Genomic DNA, 18,323 nt, shown 5'->3' with positions numbered 1-18,323 from the left:
GTACTAAAACATCTGAATTCAGAATGACAGGCTTGTATCTAGCATGTGGAGAACACAAATCTAAGGGGTGACAATTTTGTGATGATAAGCCAGACTCCGGAGTTAAGCAAACCAAAATTGACTGCCATCTAATTGATTCCAATTCATAGCCACCCTACATAAAGCTTCTTAGAATGTATGGGAACAGATAGATCATCTTTCCCAGTATCTAACCCACAGCACCACAGGAGTTGACAGTAAAGAATATTTGGGTTGACTATTTTGGGGTAAATTATTAAGGACTTACCCCAAAACAAGTTCCCTGTGTAAGCATCTTTCTGCATACTAGCTAAACTACTTTCAGCCACAGTCTTCCCTATTTACCTACCAATAGTCTTAGGTCAGCTTTTCAGAAATAGAGCCTAGTACAAAACAGTCTGAGTCATATCTTATGTAAGCCATTTTAGTTATACCAAACACCTCAAATTTGGTAGTGCCCTTAAACATTCCTTGAGAACGTCTTATACAATGGGCTGTGATGACTATGATCTCTATGAAAAATCCCTCCCAAACATGCTAGTGACCTCCTGGCATTTGTTGTATAAATACCAGCAGGGCCAACATTCCTTAGTCATAGGCTTGATCTGTGTATAGGTTAACAGTCTGATCAACAAGAAGCAGAAGTTAAGAGAAGTCAAAGACAAGTATCTTATAATTTGGCCTCCAGCGCATTGCTTCCCAATGATAAAAGATTAAATTGAACATTCTTTGGGCCACAATTAGGTATGCTTTCTTCAGTGTACACCCCCTTCCCTAGGTTCTAGTGGCGTGCTCAGACACTTCGTATTTTTTAATCATTTTATTGGAGGCCAGACACTTCGTATTGTAAGACTTCCAACCAACTACTAGATGTCTTTGTCATGCCATAGCTTTAGCGCCCTGCCTCATTGCTCTTGAGAAACTGGTGGAACAGAGCTCCATTTAGGAAACTGCTTGATCATGTAAAAAAATCTAATCCAGAGTGCGGGGTCCCTCCACCTCATTAGAAAAAGGAGCAGAAGCATTTACACTACTCTTTTCGTGTGCATTACATTGATAGACAGGGTAACAACTTTAGTTAAGGATGAAAGTTATGATTCCAGTCATGGCGGTATTGTTAGGTGCCGTCACTTTGGTTATGGCTCGTTGTGTGACCCTGTGCACCACAGAAGGCAATATCCCAGATCCATCTTGTTGAGGGCCTTCCTCTTTTTAGTTGCTCCTCTACTTCACCAGGAGATCCCAGTAATTAGAATATCTCTAATCCACATTTGCACACCCCCTCCTCAGCCAACTAAACAGAAACTAAATCTAGGGGAGAATTTTATTAGTGGGATATACAGAGCTTTTGTTCCACTGTTCCTGAGATATTTATCCATGCTCAGCAAGAAGTATTAGCAATAGCCCAGGCCTAATAGGAAATGGACTAGCAGAAAAGCCTGTGCAAGCAGTTATCCAACACAACCTTCACAAGGGAAATTAAAGACTTGGCTTGCCCTGCCATTGCAGTAGCAGTATCATTGCCAGATCAGCACCTTCCCCCAAACCAGAGCACAAATGAGCCTACAAATGAACAACCTATGCCTAGGTTATCTTTAATGGGATTATAGACAACCCTTTCCAGAATGCTTACTTCACTGTGTTACTGCAGAACTTGTCCATGAGTCAAGGGGCAGGTGTGCCAACGGAACAAAGGAATATTGCATAGTTTAAAGTCAGAAAAGGTGTGCAGCAGGGTTGTATCCTCTCACCATACTGATTCAATCTATGTGCTAAGCAGATCAGCAGAGAAGCTAGACGGCTTACATCAGTGGTTCTCAAGCTTCCACATGCCACGACCCTTTCATACAGTTCCTCATGTTGTGGTGACCCCAATCATAAAATGATTTTCGTTGCTGCTTCATAACTGTAATTTTACTACTATTATGAATCATAATATAAATATCTGATATGCAGGATGTATTTTCATTGTTACCAATTGAACATAAAGCATAGTGATTAATCACAAAAACAATATGTAATTCTATATTGTGAAATATTTATTTCTAATTACAAATAAACGAGATTTTGTCTTGAAGCATGGTGTAGCATGGGTAACAGTCGTCACGCCAGGTACTCGTAGGTGGGTGTATCTGCATATGGGTGGACCTGCCTGGAGATGGATAGAGGAGTGGTGTCTCGGTTCCTAAGACCATCGGAAATATGTGTTTTCTGATAGTCTTAGGCGGCCCCTGTGAAAGGGTCATTCAACCCCCAAAGGGGTAGTGATCCACAGGTTGAGAACCTCTGGCTTATATGAAGAAGAATGTGGCATCAGGAATGGAAGAAGGCTTATTAACAATCTGCGAAATGCACATGGCCCAACCTTGCTGGCCGAAAGTGAGGCGAACTGGAAGCACTTGCTGATGAAGATCCAGAATTACAACCTTAACTATGAATTACAACTTAGTGTAAAGAAGACCAAAATCCTCACAACTGCACAATGGAAAACATCAGGATATATAGGGGGGAAATGGAAGTTGTCAAGGACTTCATCTTGCTGGCATCCACTATCAGTGCTCATGTAGCACAGGAAAGAGATCAACTAACACGTTGCATTTGGTAAATCTGCTGCACAAGACCTCTGAAAAGTATTGTGCAGCATAAATGTTATTTTGAAGACTAAGGTGCTCCTGACCCAAGCCATGGTATTTTCCATTGTCTCGTGTGCATATGAAAGTTGGACGCTGAATATGGAAGACTGAAGAAGAATCAGTGCATTTGAAGTGTGGTGCCAGAGAAGGATCCTGAAAGCACCGTGGACTACTAAAAGGATAAACCGATCGGTCAGTCTTGGAAGAAATACAACCAGAGTGCTCCTTAGAGGCCATGGTGGCGAGACTTCACCTTACATACTTCGGATGTGTTGTCAGGAAAGCCCAGTCCCTGGAGAAAGACACCCGGTTTGATAAAGTAGAGGGGCTGGGAGGGAGGGGAAGACCCTCCAGAAGATGAATTAATACCGTGGCTGCAACAATGGCTCAAGAATAGGAATAAATTCCATGACAGCAGTTTCCTCTCTGGCTTTGTAACTATTGTTGGTGTTTTTTTTTCTTTCTTCCTCTTTCTTTTTATCTTTAAATTGTTGTTTTCTTCTTTCTGTTTCATGTTACTTTGCCTTTGGGGTTTTTTCCTTTCTTTTTTTATTAAAAAGATCATTTTATTGAGGGTTCTTACACCTCCTATAACAATTCATACATTGATTTATCAACCATATTTGTACATATGTTGCTGTCATTTTCTAAACATTCACTTTCTATTTGAGCCCTTGGTATCAGCTCCTCTCTTCCCCTCCCCACCACCCTTGTGACCCCTTGATAAATTATTATTATTTTCATATCTTAACACCAACCTCTGTCTTCCTTCCCCACAGTTTCTGTTTGTCCCCCTGGGTGGTGGTGGTGGTGGTGATTATGGTTATGTATCGATCATTGCAATCGGTTCCTCATTCCTCCCCTCCCCACTTTCCCCCTGCCCTCCTGGTATCGCTACTCCCATTCCTGTTCCTGAATTCTGTGTGGCTTGAGCTCTTTTGTTTTCAAATACTTTTATTGGGGGCTCTTACACCTCTTATGACAATCCATACATTCGTCCAGTGTGTCAAGCACCTTTTCACATACGCTGCCAACATCATTTTCAAAGCATTCTCTTGGGTGTCCCAATTTGTGAAGCACAAAAAGAGTGGATGCCTAGAAACAATAACTGATGCAATGGTTTATCGGGGACATGTGGGGTGGGAGGAGGGGATTTGGGAAGCAAGCAATGAATACAAGGAGGGGAGCATTAGAACTGATTGTAATTATATGTATACAACACTTAAAAGCAATTTAACTATGGAAGTGAATATTATATCAAGAAAACTACTAAAATAAAAAGAAAGAAATCAAACTTGATCAGTGGTTACCACAGTTGAAGGAGGAAGAGTTTTTGCTCAGGGGGCATTAAGTTTAATGGCAGTGGAATCTTTTGCAGAAGGATATCAAAAATGATTGTACAACACAGAGTATAATCAATGGCAATGAATTATACATGTAGAAGTTGTTGAATTGAAGGATATTTTGTTGTGTATATTTTTGCCACAATTAAAAATAATTACATGAGTAACAATGAGTACAATGAAGAAGAAAACATTCTAAAATTGAATGTGATAATGATTATATAACTTTTCTTGATATGATTGAATCTATGACATGTGGATGAAGTACCAATAAAACTGTTTAAAAAAAGAATAGGAGCAATTGCAAGGCTGACTCGAGACTGGGTAATGTTTCTTTCTGTTGTGTATAAGGTCACTATGGATTGGAACCAACACAATGGTACCTAACAACTTAGACCTCTTGTTCTGAGAAAGGATTTTAAAATATTAATCCAATGATGGAAATCCCAAATGACTTAAAGTACACTGACCCCACATGCCCCATTGACCTGTACAGGACAGGGCAAAACTATTGTGTAAAACTTTGTTTCTCCTAATTCATAACCTACCAAGGGTAAGAGTTGGTGTTAGACCCTCCACATAAAAATATATATCTAGGAGGGTAAGGGAGGGGGGAGTAAGGGGTAACTGATCACAATGATCAATGTATGGCCCCCATATGTGATACGATTTATACTTGTCCCTGTCTCCCTATTTGGAAAAGGAATAGTCTGGTTTGCCTGGTCCAGTCAACTTCTACATATTGTCATCCTAATTACAAGTAGATAATAAACTTGACTCCTAAATAATCACATATTGAGAAGTTCTGGCCATTCACATTGTCATCAGTGGCTAGATGGTTATGCTGTCAAGTGTTGTCAATAAAGAAAATCGGTCATCTGTTACTGTACTCCTATTTAGGTTGTATCAGAAATTGGTAAGATTGAAACAAGGTAGTGAAGGATGTTCTGAGCTTGAGAAATGCCGTAACCTTACATGAATGGCTTGCGTGACTGACTTGCTAAAGTCCGCAGTCTTAGGTATGTTAGAGTAAGCAAGTACTGGAAAAGCAAAGGGTCAGCTGGTCTAGCATAGACTTGAGAGACGGTCGGCATATCTAGCATTTCGTTAGAATACTGGCACTTGGCATTGACTGGGCCAATCTAACAAATGCATTAACTTTCCAAGCCTCAATGGTCATTATAAGACGAGGAAAAGGAATATTTAATAAAAACCTCATGATGAAGAACATTGCCCAGAAATTATAGACCAAAGCAACTCGTATATCTAGAAGCTCTGTAAATTAGATGAGTAAACTTATCATTCAGTAAGGCCTACTTCAAAGACTAGGGTAGCTTTAAAAGTAATGAGGATTCAGATTGGCTTCCATTTGCTAGACTTAGGAAACTATAATCTTTACTTGGAAAACACAATATTGCTGTGATGTAACTGATGTAGCATGCTAATTAACATTAATATAGCTATATAATGAATAAAATCATAAGGTCATTAAGATCATTGATTTCCATTTAGTCTCAAAATCAGGTAAAGGTAAGAACAGTTCAAAATTCTATGTCAAATTTGAAAAATTACGGGCCTGGTCCAGTGCCCTGAGAGGGATTTATTCATGTCAGATATTGTCAGCTTCACGTTGTGGCATCGTCTGAGCTTAACTTTTAAGTCTTTCAGTAGGTTGAATACTCCAGGCAGGGACCATGATCTTTTTTCAATTGAAGCAAATGTTTTAACCCCTTGTAATAATTGTGACAGGGATTAGTCAGAGGACCAGATATGGTCCTTTCCAATGGACTTTAAGGAAGTACTTTCCCAGTGCCTTTTCCAATAAACACAAATAAACCAGGCATAAAGAGGAGGCATAGTAGGCTGTTCAGCATCCTGTTGCACACTTTTATTTAGGAGATGCACATAATAAAATCAAAGCCTGTCAATGTTTCAGCAAACTGCTTTGTATTAACTGTGAATCAGTGGCAGTAGACCAATGTGGTGAATTCGTTGGTCAACCTACAATTACCTCATAAAGGGTCAAATTATGAAGGCCAAAGGGGTGGCTCTCAAATTCATTAACATTCATGGGAAGACCTGTAGCAGGTCAGACCTAATGAAGATGAGAGCTTTGCCCTTTGAATTTTTATGATCCAATTGGTCTGGTCCACAACTGCAGAGCACTGGGGGTGATAGGCACTGCAGAGCCACTGAAAAAATGAGTCTTTTGCAGACAGCAGTTTACCTGGTCAGTAAATTGGGTCCTTCTGTCACTACAGAGGGAGGTTGGTGCTCCCCAAGTAAGAATGATATTTCCCAGCAATCTCTTAGCCACAAGTTTCTGTGATTGGGCACCGAGGAAAGGCTTGTGCCTAATGTGAATGACTCTCTGCAGATCATGACGAAAATGCATTTATGATCCCTGGCAAGTGCTAACTGGATCAAATCCATCAGCAATGCAAGCACAGGCTCAGATGGCAAAGGTTACTCCTAGGCGAGGGTTGCTAAGATATACTTGGGTTATATTCAGAACATGTCTCACCATTTGAACTGCCACTCTTCAAAAGTGTACCCCAAACATTTGCCCAAGACTTCCATGATTTGGTCCCTGCATAAATAACCCTTCATATAGAAAGTCTGAACTAAAAGGAATCACTAGTTTGGGATTTGATCCTCCCAGTAAAGAAGTGTCTTCCGTCAATTCTCAGCCTTCTCTCTTTCATTGTTCTTTCTCTACATCTGGCTAGCCAAGTCCTACCAAAAGGCAGTTTTATTTTGCATATGGTCGTCAGTTACCAGACTGGTGGGTGCATCTGGAGGACAGTGACATTTATTGTGAATACAGGGATAGTCAGGACAATGGCAATAAGAAGGGTTGTAATGGTCTGAGCTGGAAGCACCCTGCATAATAAAGTCCGTCATTCCACCGGGAACAGTAAAAGAGAGATGGTATATGATTGGTGGCAGACACAAGGTTTCCCTGAAAATGTTACTAAAACTCAAATAAGTTTTCACGATACATGCTGGGCATTTTGGCCAAACAAGCTCGGAGTAGCAGAACATGCAGGCCAGTGAACAAAATGGATCTGTCCCCAGGGTCTGTATACAAGTGTACGGTGGCATCTGGATAGCGTATATTATATGCTCAATCTGGGGATACTGAAGAGATAAATATTCATAAAGTTTGGATTTGCTTTTACTCACTTACAATTCTTTGCCATCGCGTTGATTCTGACTCATAGTGACCCAGTAGGCCAGGATGGTGCAGCTGTGGGTTTCCAAGGCTAGAAATCTTTATGGGAGCCCAGGACCTCAACTTTCTGTCATAGAGTATCTACTGAGTTGGAACCACCAACCTGTGGTTAAGAGCCCAACTCTTAACTCACTGCACCCAGGGCTCTTCACTAGACCCAGTTCCATCCTGTGTTCTTTAAGACATTCGGGTTTGAATGATTGGAAGAACCGTGGTCTTAGCCTCTCTTTCATCTGGAATGTTCCTGGAATGATTGCAAGCAGGAAGAAGAGTTTGAGAAGTAGCCTGTTTGGTGACTGCATCAGCCAAGGCATTCCTTTCGATTTCCAGGGGCTCAGGGATGTTTTTAGGCTTTAACTCCTGAAGTCTCAGAGAAGAGCAGGAGAGCTTCTAGGACCTCTCCTGAGTCTAAATGTTTAGAAAGTAAAGCACTATCAGGAGAGGTAAATGATCATTTCATTTAGATAAAAAGTTTCTGCTTAACAAACTTTTTAACTAGGCTATCTATTTTCAGAAAAAAAATTGGGAGTATATCTTTTATAGGACCCAAAGAAACAGAAACAGATTGGTAGTGTGCTTAAAATCGATTCCCTATTTGAGCCTCCCACAACCCTTAGACCAGTGGTTCTCAACCTTCCTTATGCCTTGACCCTTTCATACCGTTCCTTATGTTGTGGTGACCCCCCCAACCACAACATTATTTTCGTTGCTATGTCATAACTGTAATTTTTCTACTGTGATAAAAGGGTCGTTTGACACACACACCCCACCCCAGGGGTTGCGACCCACAGGTTGAGAACCACTGCCTTAGAGGCTTTTTAACTTTACGGTAGAAGCTCTTCTAGGCATGTGGGGTGCATGGCTGGGAGAGTTGCTTCTGTATGCACAAGAAATTTGCAAAGTTCCCTGTTAACGTTAATGCTAGTTTCTCCTTGTGAATCTGCAGCAGTATTTCCCAGCATGGGCTACCCTTGTGGAGTGCTGGAACAATGGGGAGTGGGAAGAGCCGCAAAAGCAAATGCCTACACTTTATCCTGAATTATGGGCTATGGCGCAAATTTTTCAATTGTCAGGGAGTTGCTGAGTGACCTTTATATTCCCTGAAAATGAGATGGTAGGCTAAATAAGTTTGGGGACCTATGGTCTAGAGTAACCATGGGAAGAGCCTCTATTTCTTCCCCTGAATCCTTTCACTCACTTTTAAAAGAGGGCCCATTCTATTAGGTAAGGTCCATTCTATTTCCAAATTTAGTATATTCCTTCTTTAGGTGCCCAGGTCTCCCACAGAAGGGACAAACCCTGGGTGGGTACTCTCACTAACCATAGGGCGTGGCTCCATTATAAGCTTTAAATTTATTATGACTGGGAGATTGCAAGTGCTGTGATTATAAAACCATCCATCTCTTGTGCTGCTGTTGAGAGGTCATTATCTTATTGTATTTAATCTGCTTCCCCTGCTCTGAAGACCTGAGATAGCTCGAGGGAAGCTTGGTCATATTGGCAGCGAGGATAAGATTCCCATTTGTTAATAATTGCTGCTGAGAAGCCATTTGAAAACAGAGTTTAAAGCAACTTAGCCCCCTGGTTTGGCTAAGTGCAGGCCAGAATGTTCCACAGAAAATTTTTCTTGCTATGGAAGAAGCACACCAGCCTGTGTGACCACAAGCTGTCGAAGGGATCAGGTATCAAGCATCAAGGAACAAAAAAGCATATCATTGAAAATGTGGGTGAGTGCAGAGTGGAGACTCAAAGCCCAATGGTAGCCAACCGGACACCCCTTACTGAAGGGTTGTGGGGAGGAGATGAACCAGTCCGGGTGCAGGGTAGCAACGATGAAACATATAACTTTCCTCTAGTCCTTAAATTCTTTCTCCCCCCCCCCCACTATTATGATCCCAATTCTGCCTTACTAATCTAGCTAGCCCAGAGGATGTACATAGGTACAGAGAACAACTGGAAACACAGGGAATCCAGGACAGACGACTCCGCCAGGACCAGTGATGAGAGTGGCAATGCCTGGAGAGTGGAGAGAATGTAGGGTAGAAAGGGGGAACTGATTGCAAGAATATACGTACAGCCTCCTCCCTGGGGGAGGAACAGCAGAGAAGAATGCAGGGGGAGACATCGGACAGTGTAATATATAACAAAGTAATAATGATTTATGAATAATGAAGGGTTCATGAGGGAGGGGGGATGGGAAGGAGGGGGAAAATGAGCAGCAGATATTAAAGGGCTCAAGTAGAAGGCAAATGTTTTAAGGATGATGATGGCAACAAATGTACATATGTTCTTGACACAATGGATATATGTATGGATTGTGGTAAGAATTGTATGAGCCCCCAATAAAATTAAATTTTAACATTTTTTCCTGCTCTCAGAATAATTATAGACATGTTCATATTTTTCTCACTTGCAAACTTTGGCTTTGGACCAATCTATTTTCCAGGGAAAAGCTTTGGGAATGGTTTTTAACAATCTTATGGCCATTTCTTTTGCCTCTTCTAAAAGATCTTTGGTTTCATCATTAAAGACTGCTCAAGGCTTTAATTAATCTGTCAACTTTATGCATCTATAAATGAATATCCCCAGGTTCTATTAGCATATGTAGTACTCATAGTGACCCTGTAAGGCTGCCCTGTGAATTTCTAAGACTGTAAATCTTTACAGAAGTAGAAAGTCTCGTGTTTCTCCCAAGGAGCAGCTGGTGGTTTCAAACTGCCGACACTGTAGTCAACAACTCACCACCAGCGCCCCTGCAAGTTGCTAGATTGCTAAATGTGTATGACTCCTCCTGATGTTTAGAGAACGCCTTTATAAGAGCATGTGGTTCAGCCTTTAACCAAGGAGAAAAAAATTACTTGGAGAGCATCTATGGAAATCTTAGGGGATCTAATTGTAAAAAGCATTTCTGTAATGGGTTATTTCAAGGTGGTTTCTTTGGGGTGATCTCCAGAATAGTAGGGAAGCTAGGTTAAAGAGATTTCACTAGTATCCACAGGGTAACAAGAGAGTTCTGTCGAAGGATTTTCAGAATAGGAAAGTAAAGCTGGAAGGGAAGCAGAGAGTGATGATGAGGCAGAGAGAGAAAAGTCAGCCAAAGAGGAGGTAGGGCCGTGACATTGGAGCTCTTTAATCCGTTGTCTCTCTTTAGACACTGTGTCTCTTAAAAGAAGCAGATTTACCTTCCCTATGATGCTTGACTCTTTCTAAATCCTAGCTCTAAATACTGAGGTAGTTTTAACTGAGTGCTCATATTTTCCAATTTACTTCAAAAGCTGTTAATTTCTCTAGGTCAAAACTGCTCCCAAAAGACTATTGATTATTTAAAATCTTCCTTAGTGAGCAAAGGGTGGCAACTGTATAGAACTGAGGCCATGATTCTTCGGTATATATGCAGCAGGAGTTCCAAAGGAGAATGGTCCTTAGACATCTTTGATAAGTAACATCACATGCCTAAGTACCCTAAAAACCTGTTGTGCCCTTTGAGAAAGCAAAGCCCTGTTGCAGTATCAAAACCTGCCAGTAGATGGAAGCCTTTCTTCAAAAATGAGGGCTGTTCCGGTCAGAAAAATAACTAACTTGCCCAGTTCATGGATGGAAACGAAAGTAGACACAAAATAAATAAAGCATATCAATAAATTCCAAAGAACCATGCCAAAAATGGTGGGGTTCAACCCGAGGGCTATTTCCAAGTGATCTCTGGGAGATGTGTGAAAACGGCAAAGTTCAAAAGGGATCACTTAAAGGAAAGGTACTTGTGTATCCTGCTCAGCTCACACCATCAGCATCTCTAAGTGAGAAAGACGCTCTGACTTGGTTGAAATCAAGCAAAGGGAATTTTTCAAAGCACGAGAACATTAAGATGGAGCACCATAGACTTCCATCCAGCAAGGTTGCTGTTGTTGGGTGCTGTGAAGACCTTCCAACTAGTGGCGACCCTGTGTACCCCCGCCCGGGGCCTGTGCCCTTGGCACCATTGCTTTCTGTCTGCGCCTGTTGTTGCGGTCCCTGTGTCCATTCATTGCATCGAAAGGTCTTTCACTTCCACTGCTCTTCTGCTCCCTACTAGTTTTACAGGGACAGGTCTCTCCTGACCACATGGTCACAGTATGTGAGAAGTCCCATCATCCTCCCTTCTAAGGAGTATTCTGAGTGTACTGCTTCCAAAATAGATGTGTTTATTCTTTTGAAAAATCGTGGGACTTTCAATATTTTTCACCAAAGGAAAGCTGTTTTTAAAAAATAGAAGTAGAATGGACTCAGGAGTTAACAATAATAAATATTTTGATTGGCTAGCTAATGTAAGTTCTAATTGCCCATTTTCTGTAAATTACTAAGGACATAGCCTGGCAAGTTCATTGTGTAAGGACAGGAGCAGCCATATCTAAGCACTTTTCTCTGTTAGTTCATCTATTTTCACACGCAGTCTTCCTGACGGCAAGTCACTCCATGCTTGTTTACCTAGCAACAGTCATGGGACACAGAGGCTAGGCCAAAGTGGGGTCTGATTCAGACCTTACGTAAGCCATTTTGGTGATGCCAAACACCTCAAATTTTATAGTGCCCGTTCACATTCCCTGAAAGTATCGTATGCAATAGGCTGTGATAGTAATCTGCATCACAAAGTCCTAATGGAACATGCTGGCACCTTCTGTCCTGCCCTTCTATCTTAACTAGTCACAGGGTCAGCATGACTCACAGCCTGTCAGCAAACAGCAGAAGGTAAGAAAGGTCAGTCTAGGCTCTGGATCAGACATTTTATTTTGGTTAAGTGTTCTATAATTTGGACTCTACAAAAGCACTCATATTTCACGATTGGAAAGTAAAACACCTAAACAGAACTGTAATTCTCTCACTGTGCGTTATTTTTTAGGCCTTATACATCAACTAGTTTAAACTGCAGCTAGCCACAATCAAAAGAAGTAACAGTCAGCCTCTCGTAATCAAAGAAATTAAAACAATCATGAATGCCTTTTTTTCTCCTATCTGATTAGCCAAGATTTAAAGGACTAGTCATCTAGTACAGGCAACCTAGAAGAACAAACATATCTAGTGGGAGTGTAAGTTATGAATGTCTGTCTGATAGTTTGTATATCAACTGTGTTATTATGTATACCCCCTTGTCCTAGCAATTCCACCAGTAGGAATTTTCCCTTAGATATGAGCAGAGATACACACCAAAATATACAATCATATTTCTCCAAACTTGACTTCTGATGGTACAACATTAGTGTTGCCATACCTAAGAGTAGGCTAGGCCATAAATGAAATTAACATTGGAAAATGTTTATTAACTGTCAAATGGGGTTGGGGGATTTTAGAACTTTTTAGAACTGTCAAAATATTTTCATTTATATACAACCACACCAAGGTCTAAATAATATCATATACTCTTAAAAGTATAAAATATACTTACTGATCTTCTGGACTATTGTTTAAATGTTCAACTGTTTAACTGTTGTTTAGCTGTCCAATGGTTTGAACATGCACACTTACTCCTTGCGTACCCTGTAAACGCAAAATAAACCAAACTCACTGCCATCAAGTCAGCGCTGACTCATGACGACCCTCCACGCCAGAGTGGAACTGCCCCCGTGAGTTTCCGAGACTGTAATGCTTTCCAAGAGTAGAATGGCGTCTTTCTTCCAACGAGCAGCTGATGGTTTCAAACCACTAGCCTTGCTATTAGCAGCCCAGCTAGTACCAACTATGCGACCAGGGCTCTGTAATTTAGTTGGGAAACCACTCAGCATATATAGACATGGATTTCAATCTTCCCTTTGTCATATGCTTATCTGTTCACTCGGACAAATTATTTTAAAATGAGAATGATATTGACCTCTCAAGGGGATTGGAAGAATGAATGGGAAAGGGGTTGCTAGGGGATGTAGGTGTGGGTGATAAGGAGGGCAGGGGGCTGGTTCAGGAGTGGGAAATGAAGACAGGAGCAGGGAGGGAGCACTAGAGCTGACTGTGATTGCACAACTCATTTTAAAGGCAACTGAACCATGGGGGGGGTTTGCAGAGAAGGTTCTAAAATGATATGGTAATGATTATACAATTCTCCTTGCTATTATTGACCTACTAAAGTATATGCTGTTTAAATAGATGCCAATAAAACTGGAATAAATATTTAGACTTGAAGGAACTGCAACAAGGACAGTTTCTCGTGGTGCCTGATTCTCAGGATGCTAGTTCCTCTAACATTGGTAGTCGTTCTCCTTTCCTCAGTATGCTCCCTGTAGAATGCATATTAGACATACTGAGGGTCGGAACAATGAGAGGCTGAATTTGAAAACATTTGGAAGCCTAAACCATTATGAAAATGGTGTTGTTGTTAAGTGCCATTGAATTGCTTCCAATCCATAGCAACCTGACGCACAACAGACCAAAACCCTGCCCAGTCCTGCAACCTCCTCATGCTTGTTCCTATGCTTGAGTCCACTCTGGCCGCCACTATGTTGCTCCATCTCTCTGAAGGCCTTTCCTTTCTTCGCTGCCCTTCTTACCAAGCACGGTGTCCTTCTCCAGTGACTGGTCTCTCCTGACAACACATCCAAAATATGTAAGACGAAGTCTAGCCAGCCTGGCCTCCAAGGAACATTCTGGCCACACTCCAACTCTAAGGAGGTCTTGTCCAGCATATTTGCTCAATACAGTGTGACATTTGAGCTCTTGGCTGCTGTTTCCCTGAGCATTGATTGTAGATCCAAGCAAAACAACATCTGTGACAACTTCAGTCTCTTCTCCATCTATCATAATGTTACCATCTGTGAGGATTTTGGAAGTGTTAGCTAACTATTACTATTTGAATACTCTCATTAATAAATGCAATGATTTGTCAAGGGGCATGTGTATGTGCGCCATGTGCATTTGTGGGTGCACACATGCACATTAAATCTTGTGCTATGGGCTATGCAGAATTTAAGGAAGCCATTAACGTGGCTAGTAATCATTGGAAGGTGCTTCTTGGGAACTGAAGCATTAAATTCAGGTAGCATTTGATTTTGGGAAACAATATGTGCAGAACACGTGGCAAGAAAGAAAATACTATATTCAGGGAGTGGTGATAAAACTATTCAACTTACAGAGCAAGGTTTCTTTGAATGTCATTAGATAAAGAGTTAGAAGAGATAATGTGGCCAAGAGCAAACTTCAATCTCTTAAAATTAACACTAAAAGCTTTAGTGAAGGAATGAAGCGATCCGGATTGGGCAGCAATTAGTGAGGATTCACTAATGTACTCTGTAAGGGGGATTTTCCACAGGGTTGAAGGACAGAAAATTCAGGAACAGACCAGGAAAGAAATCTGACTCGTTGACATTTACAAAATCATGCTTTCATACTCGCTAGACAATTATAAAATGCCCTAAGCATTGTTTTATTAATCATAAATTTTGAGTCAGTTAATATCTTGTTAATCTGTGACTATTGGAGGACCAACATGAGTAAGTATTCTTCCTGGGAGCATGCTGTGAAAGGAAATGGGAGGATAAGGTGGCCTACAAGCTTCCTGAAACATTCTAAGTTAACTGAATTTTGAGAGTTGGCTCAGAATGAGCAGTAAACAAACAAAATGAATTTTGGCCTACATTCTGGGCAGAAACCTTTCTTTTTGCTGAGCACCTACATTTGGGGGACTCCTTCACACCTCCATGATAAATTTTAGAGCAAGATGGTAACACAGTATCATCAACATCAATATTAGAGTATATCTGTAGCAATTAACTTTGGGAATGGGAATATAAACAAAGTAAGTTACAGATTATATATATATATTTTTTTTTTCACCATTATGTATAGCTTAAACTTCCATTTAGAGGTGGTGCCTATAACTAAATGTTTTAGAATTCTTGTTCTATTCTTAAAATATTGTATTATGTGACTAAATATAGATAATCTTAGAATGTGATTTTTAAAATGTATTTACCCATAAGCCCTGTGTTGTTCCTTTTGGGTATTTCTATTGTGATAACTTAAAGAAGATTTATGGGGTCTGAGCTGATTTAGAATCAGCTCAATAGCAACTAGCAACAACAAAAATATATGGTTAGTTTATAAAACTCCTATTATTTGATACTTCTATTCCCTTGCTCCTTTTATTTATTTCTCTGCAGATTTTTAATAGGAATGTGATTATGATGTCCTTTAAGATTTAAACTTATCTTTTTTAAAACATTTTGTTAGGGACTCATACAATTCTTATCACAATCCACACATACATCAATTGTGTAAAGCACATCTGTACATTCTTTGCCCTCATCGTTTTCAAAGCATTTGCTCTCCATTTAAGCCCTTTGCATCAGGTCCTCTTTTTTTCCCCTCCCTCTCTGCTACCCCCTCACTCATGAGCCCTTGATAATTTATAATTTATTTTGTCATATCTTTCTCTGTCCGACATCTCCCTTCACCCACTTTTCTGTTGTCCATCCCCCAGGGAGGAGGTCACATGTAGATCCTTGTAATCGGTTCCCCCTTTCCAACCCACCCTCCCTCTATGTTCCCAGTATCGCCACTTACACCACTGGTCCTGAAGGGATCATCCATCCTGGATTCCCTGTGTTTCTGATTCTTATCTGTACCAGTGTACATCCTCTGGTCTAGCCAGACTTGCAAGGTACAATTGGGATCATGATTGGGGGGGGGGAGCATTTAGGAACAAGAGGAAAGTTGTATTTTTCATTATTGCTACATCACACCGTGTCTGACTAGTCTCCTCCCTGAGATCCCTCTGCAAGGGGATCTCTTTAGTGGCCTACAAATGGGCTTTGGGTCTGCACTCTGCACTCCCCCCTCATTCACTATGGTAAGATTTTTTTGTTCTATTGATACCTGATGCCTTCAACACCTGTGATCGCACAGGCTGGTGTGTTCTTCCATGTGAGCTTTGTTGCTTCTCAGTTTGATGGCTGCTTGTTTATCTTTAAGACCCCAGACTTCTGATAGCCGGGCACCATAAGCTTTCTTCACCACATTTGCTTATGCACCCATTTGTCTTCAGCGATTACGTTGGGAAGGTGAGCATCATAGAATGCCAATTTAATAGAAGAAAGTATTATTGCATTGAGTACTTGAGTGGAGACCCAATGTCCTTCTGCTACCTTAATACTAACCCTTTAAATATATGCACATAGATCTATTCCCCATCCTCATATATAAATATATTTGCATATATACATGTCTTTATCTAGACCTTTATAAATGCCCTTTGTTTCCCAGTTCTTTCCTCTATTTCCCTTGACTTTCCTCCTGTCCCACTATCATGCTCAGTCCCCACCAGGATTTCAGCAATTCCTCTTTGTTACATTGACCTTGATCATGCCCTACCAGGCCTGCCACACCCTCCTCACCACCAATTTGGATCACTTGTTCCGTTGTCCTTGGTTTTGTTAATGCCACTTCCTTTCCCCCAACCTCCCCCTTTCCCTTGTCCCCCCAGAACTGTCGGTCCCATTGTTTTCTCCTCCAGATTGTTCATCCAGCCTATCTTATTTAGACAGACCTGCAGAGATAATAATATGCACAAAAACAAGACAGAGCAAAACCAAGCAACAATATACAACAAAACAACAATAAACCAATGACAACAAAACAAAACACAACAAGAAAGAAAAGCTTGTAGTTAGTTCAAGGATCATTTGTTGGCCTTTAGGAGTGTTTTCCAGTCCAGTCTGTTGGGGCACCACACCCTGGCCCCAAAGTCCACCTTCAGCATTCCCTGGCGACCTCACTGCTCCATTCCCTTGCTGTTCTATTGCCCCCCCCCCCCCTTAGTGTTTTGCCTTAGTGTGGTGGGATCAGATCGGTTGCAGTTCCCACACTGTGTCTCCGGTATTGTCCTCTGTAGAGCTATGAGTCAGTGAGGGGAGTCATGTCTCATAGTGGGGCCGGCCATGTGGCCCTCTCTGTGGACTGGCTGCTCTAATTGGGGTCATCATCCTCAAGGCCTGGTGGGCCAGGATGTGCTCCACTCTCTCCTACTCCCCCTTCATCTGCTCCCATTTGCTCTGATCAGATTTGTCCCTCTCCTGGAGCTGCAGATTCAATGCCGTCTTTTGAAATAAATTCTTCTGGGGGGAGGGGCAGGTGTTCACTTAGTAGTTGGTGTTGGGGCCGGCCCCCCCAGACCTCTCCACTGGTTCCCTACTCCACGCTGGCATGTTGCATTCACATCTTGGAGCACTGGGTTGAAGTCTGGGTCAAACCTATCTTTCATTGAAAGAAATGAGCTTTAAATAACTTACTGTCATGAGCTTTTGTCGCCTGATAATTTAGCGAGAGTATTTTCGCATTCAGTGTGTCCTTCCTACACTTTTCTTACCATTTTTTTCTCTTTTGTCCTCAGTATGGACGGAGCAGATCTGTGCTTTGAAATCGTAAAACGAGCTGATGCTGGGTTTGTGTACAGTGAAGCTGTAGCCAGGTATGTAATCTGTATCTATTCCCTAGAGGTGAAATTTAAAATATAAAAGAAATCCTGTGAAGCAGCCTGCTTTTAGAACTGATGGTGGTACTCTTTCTTATTAAAAAAGCATATCTTATATTTTAGTGTGCATTAGTGGAACTTCATAGGGAATATAAATGCAAAATACTGAGCAAGGCCATTGTCTATTAACATTGCAGGTGGTTTAACATCTGTACTGGTCTCTTTCCCATTTCTGATGACTCTTTAAGAAAAGATTTAATAGCTCAGGAGTCATGAATGTAGAGCCTACCTACAGTCTGAGCACAGGGTCGATTTGGTTCCCTGCTCTTCTGGCAGAGACCCAGTCTCAGCAAAGAGAGCAGTCTGAGAGACAGCCCAAAAGAAAGAATAGGCTCCATTTGGGGTAACTGCGCAAAAGCAAATGAATGTTTGTATGTATTCATTATAGCGACTTCTTTAAATTCCTGCTCTACACATGTTTCTTTTGTGCCACACTGTCTAAAGTTGGTTGTTGTTTTTTTAATCCCATTTTTTTCTACCCTTTTGAGTTCTTAACGCAATTTAAAACCTTATCTTTTTTGTTTGTGCTTACAATTAGAAATCATTCTTGAATACCCAGAATTACCAAATGGTATCTTATATACTTTAAGAAGACTTTTGCATATCAT

General features: G+C 41.1%; 1 protein-coding gene across 8 annotated transcripts in view; it reads left to right on the top strand.

Moving 5' to 3' along the window:
* Nucleotides 1-18,323, top strand: part of CASK (calcium/calmodulin dependent serine protein kinase) — a 450,866-nt gene that overhangs the window by 226,508 nt on the left and 206,035 nt on the right. For all 8 annotated transcript variants that reach the window (XM_075539425.1, XM_075539421.1, XM_075539419.1 and 5 more), the window contains exon 4: nucleotides 17,575-17,652. In XM_075539425.1, coding sequence (XP_075395540.1) covers nucleotides 17,575-17,652 — 78 coding nt within the window. The remainder of the gene's footprint in view (nucleotides 1-17,574; nucleotides 17,653-18,323) is intronic.

This window comes from Tenrec ecaudatus, chromosome X (assembly GCF_050624435.1).
Source record: "Tenrec ecaudatus isolate mTenEca1 chromosome X, mTenEca1.hap1, whole genome shotgun sequence".
Taxonomy (NCBI): Eukaryota; Metazoa; Chordata; class Mammalia; order Afrosoricida; family Tenrecidae; genus Tenrec; species Tenrec ecaudatus.
This window is presented reverse-complemented; position numbering and strand designations above follow the sequence as displayed.